The sequence below is a fragment of the Palaemon carinicauda genome, chromosome 3 (assembly GCF_036898095.1).
Source record: "Palaemon carinicauda isolate YSFRI2023 chromosome 3, ASM3689809v2, whole genome shotgun sequence".
NCBI lineage: Eukaryota > Metazoa > Arthropoda > Malacostraca > Decapoda > Palaemonidae > Palaemon > Palaemon carinicauda.
The window spans coordinates 129,742,541-129,760,981 of NC_090727.1; the positions used below are offsets into that span (position 1 = coordinate 129,742,541).

The 18,441-nt window shown below is 43.4% G+C and overlaps 1 protein-coding gene across 1 annotated transcript in view; it reads left to right on the forward strand.

The window, feature by feature from the left end:
• The window catches only part of LOC137637882 (uncharacterized), a 71,030-nt gene that overhangs the window by 11,804 nt on the left and 40,785 nt on the right, over positions 1 to 18,441 (forward strand). The window contains exon 2 of the mRNA XM_068369991.1: positions 14,327 to 14,826. Within this exon, the coding sequence (XP_068226092.1) occupies positions 14,473 to 14,826 (354 nt within the window). The 5' untranslated portion in view covers positions 14,327 to 14,472. The remainder of the gene's footprint in view (positions 1 to 14,326; positions 14,827 to 18,441) is intronic.

Below are 18,441 nucleotides of genomic sequence, written 5' to 3' on the forward strand. Positions count from 1 at the left end.
CAGGGCCAATGCAGTTTCCTCTACCAGTACCACTGTAACCCAAATTGCTGACTTCCTGTTACATCTAAGGAACGTTAGATCCCTATCAGCTCCTACGATCAAGGGTTATAGAAGTATGTTGGCAGCGGTTTTCCGCCACAGAGGCTTGGATCTTTCCTCCAACAAAGATCTGCAGGACATCCTTAGGTCTTTTGAGACCTCTAAGGAACGTCGGTTGTCCACTCCAGGCTGGAATCTAGACGTGGTCCTAAGGTTCCTGATGTCATCTAGATTTGAACCGCTACAATCAGCCTCTTTCAAGGACCTCACATTAAAAACTCTTTTCCTAGTATGCCTAGCAACAGCTAAGAGAGTAAGTGAGATCCACGCTTTCAGCAGGAACATAGGTTTCACATCGGAAACGGCTACATGTTCCTTGCAGCTCGGTTTTTTGGCTAAAAACGAGCTTCCTTCACGTCCTTGGCCTAAATCGTTCGAGATCCCTAGCCTATCTAACTTGGTGGGTAACGAGCTGGAGAGAGTACTTTGCCCAGTCAGAGCTCTTAGGTACTATCTGAAAAGGTCAAAACCTTTACGAGGACAATCAGAAGCCTTATGGTGTGCTGTTAAGAAGCCTTCGCTACCAATGTCTAAGAACGCAGTTTCTTACTACATCAGGCTTCTGATTAGAGAAGCTCATTCTCATATGAAGGAAGAAGACCTTGCTTTACTGAAGGTAAGGACACATGAAGTGAGAGCTGTGGCTACTTCAGTGGCCTTCAAACAGAACCGTTCTCTGCAGAGTGTTATGGATGCAACCTATTGGAGAAGCAAGTCAGTGTTCGCATCATTCTATCTCAAAGATGTCCAGTCTCTTTACGAGAACTGCTACACCCTGGGACCATTCGTAGCAGCGAGTGCAGTAGTAGGTGAGGGCTCAGCCACTACATTCCCATAATTCCATAACCTTTTTTAACCTTTCTCTTGATTGCTTTTATTGTTGTTTTTGGGTTGTACGGTCGGCTAAGAAGCCTTCCGCATCCTGGTTGATTTGGCGGGTGGTCAATTCTTTCTTGAGAAGCGCCTAGGTTAGAGGTTATGATGAGGTCCTTTAGTATGGGTTGCAGCCCTTTATACTTTAGCCACCTAAGAGTCGTTCAGCATCCTAAGAGGACCGCTACGCTCAGTAAGGAAGACGTACTTATTAAAGGCAGAGTAATGGTTCAAGTCGACTTCCTTACCAGGTACTTATTTATTTTTATTGTTATTTTGAATAACTAATAAAATGAAATACGGGATACTTAGCTTCTTGGTTAACATGTATACTGGTCTCCACCCACCACCCTGGGTGTGAATCAGCTACATGATCATCGGGTAAGATTAATATTGAAAAATTTTATTTTTATTACTAAAATAAATTTTTGAATATACTTACCCGATGATCATGATTTAAATGACCCGCCCTTCCTCCCCATAGAGAACCAGTGGACCGAGGAGAAAATTGAGGTCTTGTTGACAAGAAGTACTGGAGTACCTGACCACAGATGGCGCTGGTGAGTACACCCCCACCTGTATAAGCGATCACTGGCGTATCCCGACCGTAGATTTCTGTCGGGCAACGGAGTTGACAGCTACATGATCATCGGGTAAGTATATTCAAAAATTTATTTTAGTAATAAAAATAATATTTTAATGATTTGTTTATATGCGACCTTTCCTGAGAGTAGGCGGTCCTAACTTGGAAACCGAAGTTAAACAACGTTGAGCCCTTTTCAATCGTAAATAACTTTTACAGAGTTAATGATTTAAAACTTATTAAATGAAATATTTTTAGTAAATATTTTATGATAGTTTTTTTTTTTCTTTGAATAGTCTTCGTACTGTTTCAAAGATGAACTAACGTTTAGTTTATTTATGCTACGCAGTTTGCGCTCTATCGTTACGATAGAGAGAGAGAGAGTATCACGGTTTCACTTTGCAGAAAGAGTAAATCGATTCTGACGTTTTGTTCTTTTTTCTTTCAAAGCTTAAATGTTTTAAAGACTATTTTAAAGGAACTTTTAATTGAAAACCTTTCAGTTTTTTCCTTTGGTCAAATAACCTGTTTATTGACGAAAGATAAGTGGGCTCTTCTCTTCGGTGCGAAATCAAGAGAGAGAGAGAGAGAGAGAGATAGAGACGGAGAGAGAGAGAGGAGAGAGAACGTTCCGATCTTTATCTCGTCCCAAGCGAGTAACGTTGTTCTCGAGTTACTCTCGTCCCGTCTCTGTACGGGGAGAAAGGATAAAACGTTTTTAGTTTTTATTCTCGTCCCAAGGCACTGTACGGTGAGAGATTGAAAACGTAGTTTTGAATGAACTAGTGTTTAGTCTCTTCCCCAGCCACTGATTTTTTTTTTATCTTAAAATATGTTTACTGTTTTTTGCTGGTATTAATGTGCTTACATTATACGACTGATTTCGCAATTACAACCTTTTGATGAGGGTAGAATTGCGTGCTTCAGGTAGAAATCAGTTTTATTCATACCTAATGTGAATTGTTAAAAAATTCAATTTCAGTGAAATAAGTGCAAAACAGAAAATCGTAGTGATAAACTGATATTGCGCAAAGTGTTATCAGTGTTGCGACCGAGGGTTCGTCTGTTCGTGCCTGTCGTTCGCCTAGTCCGGGACCTATAGCAAGCTCCCAAGCCCAGGGGAGAAGTAATGTCGTACGACTTATGGGTTCGAGAGGCCTTGATCAGCGAACAGACGTTCCCTCTATGGTATCAGGTGTATCTTACCAAGATCACCCCTACCATAAGGCGAGAGAGACAATTTTCTCCTTGTCATCCGAAGGCTTTTTCAATATTTAACTTAGCCGGTGATTATATAAGCTGCAGCTCTGCTGCTCGACAGAAAACTCTACGTTAAAAATCCGCCAGCGATCACTATGCAGGTAGGGGGTGTACTTCAACTGCGCCATCTGTCGTGCAGGTACTCAGTACTCAATGTAAACAAAGAACTCAATTTTCTCTCTGTCGTGCCACCGGCAAGACCTACTAATTCGCTGTTGCTAACTGGATTGGTTTTCACAACTTTTTGGTGAAGTACACGTTTCTAGTTTTGAGCTTTCGCTTTGCAGGCTTTATCTTCAATAAATCCTTGCATTCTTTTGTTGATATCGGATTATTTGTTGATGACTTTGGATAGTTTTTGAATTCCCCTTTGACCAATTCAAAATGGCTGACCTTTCTCAAGTCCCTAAATTCAGGAAGTGTAATGCTAGGGACTGTTCGAGGCGTCTTCCGAAGGCCTCTATCGATCCTCACACCGTTTGTTCCAATTGTCGGGATAAAACCTGTCAATTGGAAGATCGATGTGAGGAATGCGTTGGGCTTTCGGAATTCGATTTTATCGAATTCCAGAAATATACACGTAGGCTAGAGAGAGATAGAGTCAGGAGAAGTTCATCTCGCTCCGTTGAATTTTCCTCTCCTCATGCCCCACAACCTATTCCTTCCCCTGTAGTGGTTGCTCCTAATCCCCCATCTGGCACTCAAGAACCTTCGATGGCAGATATGATGCGTGCCATCCAAGCTCTGGGTGAGAGAGTCGAGTCCTTGGCTAGTGACCGTAACCAGCTCATGGCGGACGTCAAGGAGCTGAAGTGTAAGAGTGCAGTGGGTAGTGATAAAGTGAGTGATAGTGTTGCGCTTGAGGGTTCGTCTGTTCGTGCCTGTCGTCCTCCCAGTCCGGGACCTCTTGCAAGCTCCCAAGTCCAGGGGAGAAGCAATGTCGTACGACCAAAGGGTTCGAGAGGCTTTAATCAGCGAACAGACGTTCCCTCCGTGGTTTCGGGCGTATCTACCCAAGATCGCCCCACCCACACAGAGACGAGAGAGCCCATTTATTCCTCGTCTGCGGAAGAGGTTTCTCGTAAGAAACATGGACCAAGGTCTCGCGGCCTCTTAAGCGCAAGTCGGTCCCTTCCGCGCAAGTCCAACGGCCCAGTTGTAGCCACTGGGTCAGTTCGGACTCGCTGCAGTCTTCCGACGACTGCTCACCTCCTAAGAGAGGCAAAGCGGTACCGCCTCAGGCAGTCACACCGTCTGTCGCCGCACCTGCTCCTGTAGACCCTAAGTGGTCTTTGCTGCAGACCATGCAGTATCAGTTAACGTCATTGATGCAGGACTTTCGTGCGGAGAAGGTTGATGCTGAACCAACCTCTTGCCTACAACCAACCACGGTTGTGCGTCCTGTGGACGCTGAGGCGACCTTCTTCCGCACTCCAGCTGAAAGAGTCCCGCCACCCATGCGTTCCAGTGTACCCTGCCAGCCGCATGTTGACGTTCAGCGACGCACGGAACCTTCCCTTGACGTTCGCGAGGTACAACAACAGTCTAAGTTGTTTTGTTTTGACGCGGTGCGTCAACCTCCGCAACCCAGTGTGGTTGCCTCTGCTCGCCCACATCAGACTAGACAGTCTGGAGTAGACGCTGTGCGTCCCCGCGCTGCTATGGTTGTTGCCAGTTCACAGACTGGGCAACAGTTCCATGACGTTGCGTCCGGTTCAGTCACGCGTGCTCCCGTGCTACCGGACTCAGCTGACCAGCCGATTCCTACTCCTTTGCCGCTTCCTCCTCAATTCTCGGATGATGGACTCTCTGATGATGACGATGCGGCACACGTTGATGAACCACATTCGGACCTTGACGAACCCAAGACCACGCAACCCTCTTTGGACTTTAGAAAAGTTCTTGCTCTGTTCAAAGAGATGTATCCGGACCAGTTTGTGTCTGTGGCTCCACGCTCTCCTCTGTCGAAGTTTGCTTTAGGTACGCAGTCATCCGCGCCTGCCTTCACGAAACTCGTCCTCGCCTGCTCGTCCAAGAGAGCTTTACGAGTTTTAGGAGATTGGATGCAGTCCAAAAAGAACCTAGGGAAGACAGCCTTTACGTTTCCCCCTGCGAAACTCTCTTCCAGATCGAGCGTCTGGTATGCCACGGGAGAAGTTCTCGGCTTGGGAGTTCCTGCCTCTGCCCAGGGCGACTTCTCAAGTCTGGTAGACTCTCCCCGCAGGGTAGCCATGAGATGCTCTAAGATATGCTGGTCTCCTTCGGACCTAGACCATCTGTTGAAAGGAGTGTTTAGAGCCTTCGAGGTCTTTAACTTTTTGGACTGGTGTCTGGGAGCTTTGAGCAGGAAGATCTCCCCTTCTGACAAGGAATCTTCCTTGCTCATAATGTCCTGCATGGACAAGGCCATACGTGACGGATCTAGTGAGCTTGCGGCTTCGTTCATATCCGGGGTCCTCAAGAAACGTGAGAACCTTTGCTCTTTCCTGTCAGCTGGAGTGACACCGTGTCAAAGATCAGAACTTCTTTTTGCTCCTCTCTCAAAGTGCCTTTTTCCAGAGGACTTGATTAAGGAGATTGCTGCTTCTTTGATTCAGAAGGACACCCATGACCTGGTTGCGTCCTCTGCCCGCAAAGCCACCCCTTTGCCCACCTTGTCAAGACCCAGGATGGACACTCCAGCGTCCAGATTCATTCCGCCCTTTCGTGGCAGAGCCTCCAGCAGAGGAGGTGCTCGTGCCGAAGGGAGACGTGGGAAGAAGAAAGGTACCAAGTCCTTTAAAGGCAGAGTCTGACTGCCACCTTCTTCAGACAGCAGTGGGAGCCAGACTCAAGAACTTCTGGCAGACCTGGGAGAAAAGAGGCGCAGATGCACAATCTGTGAAGTTGCTCAGAGAGGGGTACAAGATCCCGTTTGTACGAAAACCCCCTCTAGCAACGTCTCCCATCGAATTCTCTCCCAGGTACAGAGAGGAAGACAAGAGACGAGCATTGAAGCAGGAGGTGTCTCTCTTACTAGAAAAGGGAGCGGTAGTCAAAGTCCTGGACCATCAATCCCCGGGCTTCTACAACCGTCTCTTCTTAGTGGTAAAGAAGACAGGAGGGTGGAGGCCGGTGCTAGACGTCAGTGCGCTGAATGTCTTTGTCACAAAGCAGACGTTCGCCATGGAGACCACAAAGTCCGTTCTAGCAGCGGTCAGAAAGGAAGACTGGATGGTCTCTTTAGACCTAAGGGACGCATACTTTCACGTCCCCATCCACCCAGACTCCCAACCTTTTCTGAGATTTGTTTACGAAAAGGTTGTCTACCAGTTTCAAGCCCTGTGCTTTGGCCTAAGCACAGCTCCTCTTGTGTTTACGAGGCTGATGAGGAATATAGCCAAATTCCTTCATTTAGCGGACATCAGAGCCTCCCTCTATTTGGACGACTGGCTTCTAAGAGCTTCTTCCAGTCGTCGCTGTCTGAAGGATCTAAAGTGGACTCTAGATCTGACCAAGGAATTGGGTCTCCTGGTCAATATGGAAAAGTCTCAACTGGTCCCATCCCAAACTATTGTGTATTTAGGGATGGAGATTCACAGTCAAGCTTTTCGGGCTTTTCCGTCGGCCCCCAGAACAAGTCAAGCCCAGGTATGCATCCAGAACATGCTGAAGAAGGAACGATGTTCAGTCAGACAGTGGATGAGTCTGATAGGGACACTATCATCCCTGGAACAGTTCGTTTCGTTAGGAAGACTACACCTCCGTCCCCTTCAATATCAACTAGCTGTTTACTGGCAAAAGGACAAGACGCTAGAAGCGGTCTCGATCCCCATTTCCGAGAAGATGAAGTCTTCCCTGACTTGGTGGAAGGACAGTATCAGCCTCAGAGAGGGTCTGCCCCTGGCTGTTCAGACTCCCAACCACGTTCTCTTCACGGACGCATCGGACACGGGCTGGGGCGCGACATTAGACGGTCGGGAATGCTCGGGAACTTGGAACTCGAGTCAAAGAACGTTGCATATCAACTGCAAGGAGCTACTGGCAGTTCATCTGGCCTTGAAAAGCTTCAAGTCCCTCCTTCAAGGCAAAGTGGTGGAGGTGAACTCGGACAACACCACGGCTTTGGCGTACATCTCCAAGCAAGGAGGGACCCACTCTATGACGTTGTACGAGATCGCAAGGGACCTCCTCACCAGGTCAAAAGATCTAAACCTTTCTCTAGTAACGAGGTTCATCCAAGGCAACTTGAATGTCATGGCAGATTGCCTCAGTCGGAAGGGACAAATCATTCCAACAGAATGGACCCTACACAAGGATGTGTGCAAGAGACTGTGGGCCACATGGGGCCAGCCTACCATAGATCTCTTCGCAACCTCGATGACCAAGAGGCTCCCAATATATTGCTCACCAATCCCGGACCCAGCAGCAGTTCATATAGATTCCTTTCTCCTAGATTGGTCACATCTAGACCTATATGCATTCCCCCCGTTCAAGATTGTCAACAAGGTACTGCAGAAGTTCGCCTCTCACGAAGGGACAAGGTTGACGTTAGTTGCTCCCCTCTGGCCCGCGAGAGAATGGTTCACCGAGGTACTTCAATGGTTAGTGGACGTTCCCAGAACTCTTCCTCTAAGGGTGGACCTTCTACGTCAGCCACACGTAAAGAAGGTACACCAAGGCCTCCACGCTCTTCGTCTGACTGCCTTCAGACTATCGAAAGACTCTTGTGAGCTAGAGGCTTTTCGAAGGAGGCAGCCAGGGCGATTGCTAGAGCAAGGAGGACATCCACTCTTAGAGTCTACCAGTCGAAGTGGGAAGTCTTCCGAAACTGGTGCAAATCAGTATCAGTATCCTCGACCAGTACCTCTGTAACTCAAATAGCTGACTTCCTTTTATACCTGATGAAAGAAAGATCTCTTTCAGCTCCCACTATCAAGGGTTACAGAAGCATGTTGGCATCAGTCTTCCGTCACAGAGGCTTAGATCTTTCCAACAACAAAGATCTACAGGACCTCCTTAAGTCTTTTGAGACCACGAAGGAGCGTCGTTTGGCTACACCTGGTTGGAATTTAGACGTGGTACTAAGATTCCTTATGTCAGAAAGGTTCGAGCCATTACAATCAGCCTCCTTTAAAGATCTCACTTTAAAGACTCTTTTCCTGGTTTGCTTAGCCACAGCTAAAAGAGTCAGTGAGATTCACGCCTTCAACAGGAACATCGGATTTTCATCTGAAACGGCTACATGTTCTTTACAGCTTGGTTTTCTAGCCAAAAACGAGCTACCTTCTCGTCCTTGGCCGAAATCGTTCGATATCCCAAGCCTATCAAATATGGTTGGAAATGAACTAGAAAGAGTCTTATGCCCTGTTAGAGCTCTTAAGTTCTATTTAAGACGAACTAAACCTTTACGAGGACAGTCAGAAGCTTTATGGTGTTCTATTAAGAAACCATCTTTGCCTATGTCAAAGAATGCCTTATCCTATTTTATCAGACTGTTAATACGAGAAGCTCATTCCCATCTGAGTGAGGAAGACCAAGCTTTGCTGAAGGTAAGGACACATGAAGTTAGAGCTGTCGCAACTTCAGTGGCCTTTAAACAAAATAGATCTCTGCAAAGTATAATGGACGCAACCTATTGGAGAAGCAAGTCAGTGTTCGCGTCTTTTTATCTTAAAGATGTCCAGTCTCTTTACGAGAACTGCTACACCCTGGGACCATTCGTAGCAGCGAGTGCAGTAGTGGGTGAGGGCTCAACCACTACATTCCCCTAATTCCATAACCTTTTTAATCTTTCTCTTGAAATGTTTTTATTGTTGTTTTGGGTTGTCCGGAAGGCTAAGAAGCCTTTCGCATCCTGGTTGATTTGGCGGGTGGTCAAATTCTTTTCTTGAGAAGCGCCTAGATTAGAGGTTTTGATGAGGTCCTGTAGTATGGGTTGCAACCCTTGATACTTCAGCTCCTAGGGGTCGCTCAGCATCCTAAGAGGATCGCGAGGCTCCGTAAGGAAGACGTACTTAAAAAGGCAGAGTAATTGTTCAAGTTGACTTCCTTACCAGGTACTTATTTATTTTATGTTTGTTATTTTGATAACTGCTTAAATGAAATAAAAAATCCTTAGCTCATAATAATGTAAACATTTATTGCTGGTCTCTACCCACCCCCCTGGGTGTGAATCAGCTTATATAATCACCGGCTAAGTTAAATATTGAAAAATTTTATTTTTATAATAAAATAAATTTTTGAATATACTTACCCGGTGATTATATATTAAAGGACCCTCCCTTCCTCCCCAATAGAGACGCAGTGGACCGAGGAGAAAATTGAGTTCTTTGTTTACATTGAGTACTGAGTACCTGCACGACAGATGGCGCTGTTGAAGTACACCCCCTACCTGCATAGCGATCGCTGGCGGATTTTTAACGTAGAGTTTTCTGTCGAGCAGCAGAGCTGCAGCTTATATAATCACCGGGTAAGTATATTCAAAAATTTATTTTATTATAAAAATAACATTTTCGCATAAGAAACCGTGGAACAAGGTTTCGAGGCCCTTTAAGCGAAAGTCAGTCCTTTCAGGACAAGTCCAGCGTCCTGGTTTTAACTATTAGGACAGCTCTGACCCTATGCAGTTATCGGAAGACTGCTCGCCGCCTAAACAAAAGCGTAACACAGACTCTGAGAGTCTTTTTGTAGGCAAGGTTTTGCAGTCACAGACGTTACCCTCGTCTCTTACCGCAACCATTCCTGTTGATCCTAAATGGGTTGTACGGCAAGATATGCAGAATAAGCTTGCCTCCCTTATGGAAGACTATTCTGCCGATAAGTCCGTTGAGCCTAGCCGTTTATCTCATCGAGATCCTGGCCTTCAGCCACCCTAACGTTCCTTTGTGCCTCCTGTTGACGTGGGCGTAGCCAAGTCACGTCATTCAGGTTGTTTAGAACCACACTCGATGCGGTCTCGTGTGGATTTTCAGCCACATTTGGACGTTAGGCCACTTGCTGATGCTCCTGTTGACGTTCAGGACGTTCGCCAACAATCGGAGTTGACTTGTTTTGACGCTGAGCGTCAACCTCCGCATTCTAGAGTTGTTTTGACTGCTCAGTCTAGGCGGTCAAAGCAGTCTCCAGTGGACGCTGTGCGTCCTCACGCACCTGTTGTTGTTGACAGTTCACAGACTGTCAAGCAGTTACATGACGTTGCGTCCTGGTCCGCTACTAATGCACCAGTGCGTGTGGACTCTGCTTGTAAAGCATTGCCACCACGGTAGGTCTCTCCCTTGCTTGAGATTCGGCTATTGTCGGACAAGGTTCCTTCAGATGAGGAAGTTGCTGTTCCCCCTCCTACTGATATTCCCTTGAGGACTCTGTCAGACGGAGAGGAGCCTAAAGCTGCTTAGCCCTCTGTGGACTTTAAATAAATCATGCTGATTTTTAAGGATCTTTGTCCGGATCTTTTTGTAACTGCTGCTCCTCGTTCGCCTAAACGTCAGAGCTTACACTAGGCCTAGCTACTTCGAAGCCGTTGTTTTATAAGCTAGTGCTCTCTCGCTCTTCTAAGAGAGCTTTACGTTTGCTAGGCGACTGGTTTATCACCAGGAGGAGTTTGGGGGAGACAGCCTTTGCTTTCCCTTCTTTTAAGCTGGCTTATAGAGCGAGAGTCTGATATGACACGAGAGAAGTTCTCGCCTTGGGAGTTCCTGCCTCTGCCCAGATAGACTTCTCAAACCTCATAGACTCTCCCTGGCGCCTGGCCATGAGACGCTCCAAGATTTTACAGGTCGACTTCAGAGCTATTTTCGAGCCTTTGAAGTTTTGCTGTACAATTATGTCATGCATAAACAAGGCTTTCAGGGATGGCTCCAATGATCTGACAGCCACGTTCTCTGCAGGAACAAGTCCCTCAGGGATGGCTCCAATGATTTGGCAGCCATGTTCACTGCAGGAGTACGTAAGAGGCAAGTGCGCTCAATGTGTTCATTGTCAAGACAAACTTCACGATGAAGTCTACCAGGCTGTCTTGACAGCATTTATGGAAGGCGACTGGATGGTCTCTCTCGACCTTCAGGAGGCATACTTCCACATTCCTATACACCCGAATTCCCAACCGTTTCTGAGGTTTGTTTACAGGAATGTGGGGTACCAGTTTCGAGCCCTGTGCTTTGGCCTCAGTCCTGCGCCTCTCGTGTTTACGAGGCTCATGAGGAATGTGGCAAAATCCCTCCATCTATCGGGGATCCGAGCCTCCCTGTACTTGGACGACTGGCTTCTCAGAGCATCGTCCAGTCTTTGCTGTCTGCAGGATCTACATTGGACGCTGAGTCTGGCCAGGGAGTTGGGACTTTTGGTCAACTTAAAAGTCCCAACTGATCCCATCCCAGATTATTCTATATTTGGGGATGGAGATTCACAGTCAAGCCCTGCTCGAAGTCCAACTAATGCTGAAACGAAACGTTTATTCAGTCAGGAGTTGGAACAGTCTCGTAGGGACTCTCTCATCCCTGGAGCAGTTTGTCTCACTAGGGAGACTACACCTTCTGCCTCTCCGGTTCCATCTAGCCTCTCACTGGAACTAGGACAAGACATTAGAGACGGTATCATTCCCAGTCTCCGAACCAGTAAAGGCATGCCTGAAATGGTGGGACAGCAATATCAGTCTGAGAGAGGGACTATCCCTAGCAGTCAAGAACCCAAACCACGTGTTGTCCTCAGACGCGTCAGATTTGGGTTGGGGTGCGACCCTGGACGGTCGGGAAAGCTCGGGTCTGTGGACCTCAAGTCAGAAGAGCATGCACATCAACGGCAAGGAGCTATTAGCAGTCCACTTGGCCTTGATGATATTAGAAAGCTTCTTCGAAACTAAGTGGTAGAGGTCAACTCAGACAACACCACAACTTTGGCGTACATCTCCAAGCAAGGAGGCACACACTCCTTCACGCTGCTCGAGATCGCAAGGGACCTTCTCTTATGGTCAAGAATTCGAGGCATCTCCCTGTTGACGAGATTCATCCAGGGGGACTTGAACGTCTTGGCAGACTGTCTCAGTCGGAGGGGTCAGGTGATACCCACGGAATGGACCCTCCACAAGGACGTGGACAAGAGTCTTTGGGCTACTTGGGGTCAACCCACCATAGACCTCTTTGCCTCCTCGTTGACCAAAAGGTTACCAATCTATTGCTCTCCAGTCCTAGATACAGAAGCAATCTACATAGACTCGTTTCTACTGGATTGGTCTTTTCTGGACTTATATGCATTCCCACCATTCAAGATAGTCAACAAGGTACTGCAGAAGTTCGCCTCTCACGAAGGGACAAGGTTGACGTTGGTTGCTACCCTCTGGCCCGCGAGAGAGTGGTGCACCGAGGTACTTCAATGGCTGGTAGACTTTCCAAGAAGTCTTCCTCTAACGGTAGATCTGTTACGTCAGCCCCACGTAAAGAATGTCCATCAAAGCCTCCCCGCTCTTCGTCTGACTTCCTTCAGACTATCGAAAGACTCTCAAGAGCTAGAGGCTTTTCGAAGGAGGCAGCCAGTGCGATTGCAAGAGCTAGGAGAGCTTCTACCATTAGAGTATACCAGTCGAAGTGGGAAGTCTTTCGAGACTGGTGCAAGTCAGCATCTGTGTCCTCGTCCAGTACCTCTGTAGCCCAAATCGCAGATTTTCTTTTACATCTGAGAAAGGTTCACTCCCTTTCAGCTCCCACGATTAAGGGCTACAGGAGCATGTTGGCTTCGGTCTTTCGACATGGAGGCTTAGATCTTTCCAACAATAAAGATCTCCAAGATCTCCTTAAGTCTTTCGAGACCTCTAAGGAACGTTGTTTGGCAACTCCTGGATGGAACTTAGACGTGGTCCTAAGGTTCCTCATGTCAGACAGGTTTGAGCCATTACATTCAGCCTCCCTGAAGGATCTCACCCTCAAGACACTTTTCCTAGTGTGCTTGGCTTCGGCTAAAAGGGTCAGTGAACTTCATGCCTTCAGTAAGAACATCGGCTTTTCTACAGAAAAAAGCCACTTGTTCACTTCAACTTGGTTTCCTGGCCAAAAATGAACTGCCTTCTCGTCCTTGGCCTAAATCTTTTGATATTCCTTGCTTATCAGAGATCGTAGGCAACGAACTGGAAAGAGTATTATGTCCTGTTAGAGCTCTTAAGTTCGATTTAGCTCGTACTAAGTCATTACGAGGTAAATCTGAGGCATTATGGTGCTCAGTTAAGAAACCTTCATTGCCTATGTCAAAGAAAGCTTTGTCATATTTTATCAGATTTTTTTAATACGAGAAGCTCATTCTCACTTGAATGAGAAAGACCGATGTTTGCTTAAGGTTAAGACGCACGAAGTTAGAGATATAGCAACCTCCGTGGCCTTCAAGCAAAATAAATCTCTGCAAAGTATTATGGACGCAACTTTTTGGAGAAGCAAGTCAGTGTTTGCGTCATTTTACTTAAAAGATGTCCAGACTCTTTACGAGGACTGCTACACACTGGGTCCATTCGTAGCAGCGAGTGCAGTAGTGGGTGAGGGTTCTACCACTACACTTCCCTAATTCCAATATCCTTTTAATCTGTCTCTTGAAATGTTTTTTAATATTGTTTTATGGGTTGTTCGGAAGGCTAAGAAGCCTTTCGCATCCTGGTTGATTTGGCGGGTGGTCAAAGTCATTTCTTGAGAGCGCCCAGATTAGGGGTTTGATGAGGTCCTGTTGTATGGGTTGCAGCCCTGGATACTTCAGCTCCTGGGAGTCTTTCAGCATCCTAAGAGGATCGCTGGGCTCCGTGAGGAAGACAGACTTACAAGGCAGAGTAATCGTCTAAGTCAACTTCCTTACCAGGTACCTATATATTTTGGTTTTGTTATATTGATAACTGTCAAAATGAAAAAACTCTTAGCTTATACGCTGTAAACTTAATTAACTCTGGTCTCTACCCACCGCCTTGGGTGTGAATCAGCTATTATATATTCACCGGCTAAGTTAAATATTTAAAAATGATATTTTAATTATAAAATAAATTTTTGAATATACTTACCCGGTGAATATATAAATTAAATGACCCTCCCTTCCTCCCCAATAGAGACGCAGCGGGACGAGAAGAATTGAAGGGTTTGTTTACATGCAAGAGTGGTATCTGGCCGACAGTTGGCGCTGGTGGGCACACCCGCAACCTTCATAGCGATCGCTCGCGAGTTTTTTGAGTGTGTTTTCTGTCGAGCCGCAGAGTTGCAGCTATTATATATTCTCCGGGTAAGTATATTCAAAAATTTATTTTATAATTAAAATATCATTTTATTGTTAGAGTGCTCTGCTTGCATTTAAAATGTTTTATTTTTTTTATAGCGGGTATTGCATGCAAGTTGAATCCTTTGGAAATACTTTACGGTGCTGTACCTTATACTTGTATTGTAATTTTTTTTCTTACTTTTTGAAGAGTAACTTATCTTAAGTGATTTTGTATCCATGATTGTTTTACATATTTTATGAGCTCCCAAACATAGTACGTACATAAAATCTGCATTATGAAATTTAATTTTCCAGTAACATGAGAGAGACAAACACCCAAGGTGTGGAAGCAACATTTGTGCAGCAGCATTTGAAAGATCATTACGTAGGCATACGGCGAGAGTGAGAAGCCCTTGGGAAACATCTCTGTATTTTAAGTCATAGTACTGATATATGGAATTATGGAGGATGTTCATAAGCTGCTCCAGGAAAGTATGAAGGATCTGATGCCCAGGGTCACAACGTACTTGGACGACATGAAATATCTGGACTACGTTGATGGCTCAAAATTTGAAACTATCCTAGAAGGGCCCAGTAAACAATACAATATGGAATGGTGTGGAGCCGTGATAAAAAATTGCCAGGAGATGGAAGAGAAATCGATGGAGGTCGTGACAAAATATTTCCAGGAGCTGGAAGAGAAATCGAGGTCCTCCCAAGCTGACAAGGACGTCCCTGAAGCTGCCGACTGTGAAAAAATGGAAGTTGCTTATAAACTCTTTAACGAGGAGGGAAAGAAACCAGTTCCTATGAAGGTAAGTTGTTGTCACAACTGTAAACAATGTTCCTTGCTTTTATTGAAATTGGTGGAAATTGGTTTTATAGTTTCTTTTTAAGATTTTTTTTTTAAATTGTAATTTGATTTTCAGCTATTGTTTTGGTTTTTTTTTTTTTTTTTTTTTTTTTCTATTTGACCCAATTTTTTTTATGAGAATTTTCAATTGCTTCATTACTGACACTGGATTATTCTAAAGGGTTACTATATACTTGCATGTAGATTACTTTATTTTTCCTTTTACCCTTAATTTAGATTGGCTTGCTAATGGGTATCAAAATGTAAGGCATTAATCAAAATATCTTACAATTAGCAAGAGAAATTTTAATGATTTATATTGAGTTCAATGTTAATCAGTATTACAGTATGAATAATTCTGACAATTGATTACTTTTTTTTTTTTTTACTTTTATTCAATTGGATCTCATGTTTGGTTTACATTACGTAATCTTCATTAGCTATACAGAATTTTTTATAGTATGCATTTTACCTCGCTTATATTTCTCTGAATTTTCCTTCCAAAGTGTGAATGGAGGAGTCAGATGGTTGTGATCTTTAATTGCTCATTTCTCTTGAGGATAGTTTTCTGTTAATTGATTTGTAGAAGAGTAGGAAGACGTTTCTCTTGAGGATAGTTTTCTGTTAATTGATTTGTAGAAGAGTAGGAAGACGTTTCTCTTGAGGATAGTTTTCTGGTAATTGATTTGTAGAAGAGTAGGAAGACGTTTCTCTTGAGGATAGTTTTCTGGTAATTGATTTGTAGAAGAGTAGGAAGACGTTTCTCTTGAGGATAGTTTTCTGGTAATTGATTTGTAGAAGAGTAGGAAGACGTTTTTCTTGAGGATAGTTTTCTGGTAATTGATTTGTAGAAGAGTAGGAAGACGTTTCTCTTGAGGATAGTTTTCTGGTAATTGATTTGTAGAAGAGTAGGAAGACGTTTCTCTTGAGGATAGTTTTCTGGTAATTGATTTGTAGAAGAGTAGGAAGACGTTTCTCTTGAGGATAGTTTTCTGGTAATTGATTTATAGAAGAGTAGGAAGACGTTTCTCTTGAGGATAGTTTTCTGTTAATTGATTTACTGTATAGAATAGTAGGAAGACGTTTCTCTTGAGGATAGTTTTCTGTTAATTGATTTACTGTATAGAATAGTAGGAAGACGTTTCTCTTGAGGATAGTTTTCTGTTAATTGATTTACTGTATAGAATAGTAGGAAGACGTTTCTCTTGAGGATAGTTTTCTGTTAATTGATTTACTGTATAGAAGAGTAGGAAGACGTTTCTCTTGAGGATAGTTTTCTGTTAATTGATTTATAGAAGAGTAGGAAGACGTTTCTCTTGAGGATAGTTTTCTGTTAATTGATTTACTGTATAGAAGAGTAGGAAGACGTTTCTCTTGAGGATAGTTTTCTGTTAATTGATTTCTAGAAGAGTAGGAAGACGTTTCTCTTGAGGATAGTTTTCTGGTAATTGATTTATAGAAGAGTAGGAAGACGTTTCTCTTGAGGATAGTTTTCTGTTAATTGATTTACTGTATAGAAGAGTAGGAAGACGTTTCTCTTGAGGATAGTTTTCTGGTAATTGATTTGTAGAAGAGTAGGAAGACGTTTTTCTTGAGGATAGTTTTCTGGTAATTGATTTGTAGAAGAGTAGGAAGACGTTTCTCTTGAGGATAGTTTTCTGGTAATTGATTTGTAGAAGAGTAGGAAGACGTTTCTCTTGAGGATAGTTTTCTGGTAATTGATTTGTAGAAGAGTAGGAAGACGTTTTTCTTGAGGATAGTTTTCTGGTAATTGATTTGTAGAAGAGTAGGAAGACGTTTCTCTTGAGGATAGTTTTCTGGTAATTGATTTGTAGAAGAGTAGGAAGACGTTTCTCTTGAGGATAGTTTTCTGGTAATTGATTTGTAGAAGAGTAGGAAGACGTTTCTCTTGAGGATAGTTTTCTGGTAATTGATTTATAGAAGAGTAGGAAGACGTTTCTCTTGAGGATAGTTTTCTGTTAATTGATTTACTGTATAGAATAGTAGGAAGACGTTTCTCTTGAGGATAGTTTTCTGTTAATTGATTTACTGTATAGAATAGTAGGAAGACGTTTCTCTTGAGGATAGTTTTCTGTTAATTGATTTACTGTATAGAATAGTAGGAAGACGTTTCTCTTGAGGATAGTTTTCTGTTAATTGATTTACTGTATAGAAGAGTAGGAAGACGTTTCTCTTGAGGATAGTTTTCTGTTAATTGATTTATAGAAGAGTAGGAAGACGTTTCTCTTGAGGATAGTTTTCTGTTAATTGATTTACTGTATAGAAGAGTAGGAAGACGTTTCTCTTGAGGATAGTTTTCTGTTAATTGATTTCTAGAAGAGTAGGAAGACGTTTCTCTTGAGGATAGTTTTCTGGTAATTGATTTATAGAAGAGTAGGAAGACGTTTCTCTTGAGGATAGTTTTCTGTTAATTGATTTACTGTATAGAAGAGTAGGAAGACGTTTCTCTTGAGGATAGTTTTCTGTTAATTGATTTCTAGAAGAGTAGGAAGACGTTTCTCTTGAGGATAGTTTTCTGGTAATTGATTTGTAGAAGAGTAGGAAGACGTTTCTCTTGAGGATAGTTTTCTGGTAATTGATTTGTAGAAGAGTAGGAAGACGTTTCTCTTGAGGATAGTTTTCTGGTAATTGATTTGTAGAAGAGTAGGAAGACGTTTCTCTTGAGGATAGTTTTCTGGTAATTGATTTGTAGAAGAGTAGGAAGACGTTTTTCTTGAGGATAGTTTTCTGGTAATTGATTTGTAGAAGAGTAGGAAGACGTTTCTCTTGAGGATAGTTTTCTGGTAATTGATTTGTAGAAGAGTAGGAAGACGTTTCTCTTGAGGATAGTTTTCTGGTAATTGATTTGTAGAAGAGTAGGAAGACGTTTCTCTTGAGGATAGTTTTCTGGTAATTGATTTATAGAAGAGTAGGAAGACGTTTCTCTTGAGGATAGTTTTCTGTTAATTGATTTACTGTATAGAATAGTAGGAAGACGTTTCTCTTGAGGATAGTTTTCTGTTAATTGATTTACTGTATAGAATAGTAGGAAGACGTTTCTCTTGAGGATAGTTTTCTGTTAATTGATTTACTGTATAGAATAGTAGGAAGACGTTTCTCTTGAGGATAGTTTTCTGTTAATTGATTTACTGTATAGAATAGTAGGAAGACGTTTCTCTTGAGGATAGTTTTCTGTTAATTGATTTACTGTATAGAAGAGTAGGAAGACGTTTCTCTTGAGGATAGTTTTCTGTTAATTGATTTACTGTATAGAATAGTAGGAAGACGTTTCTCTTGAGGATAGTTTTCTGTTAATTGATTTACTGTATAGAAGAGTAGGAAGACGTTTCTCTTGAGGATAGTTTTCTGTTAATTGATCTATAGAAGAGTAGGAAGACGTTTCTCTTGAGGATAGTTTTCTGTTAATTGATTTCTAGAAGAGTAGGAAGACGTTTCTCTTGAGGATAGTTTTATGGTAATTGATTTGTAGAAGAGTAGGAAGACGTTTCTCTTGAGGATAGTTTTCTGTTAATTGATTTGTAGAGGAGTAGGAAGACGTTTCTCTTGAGGATAGTTT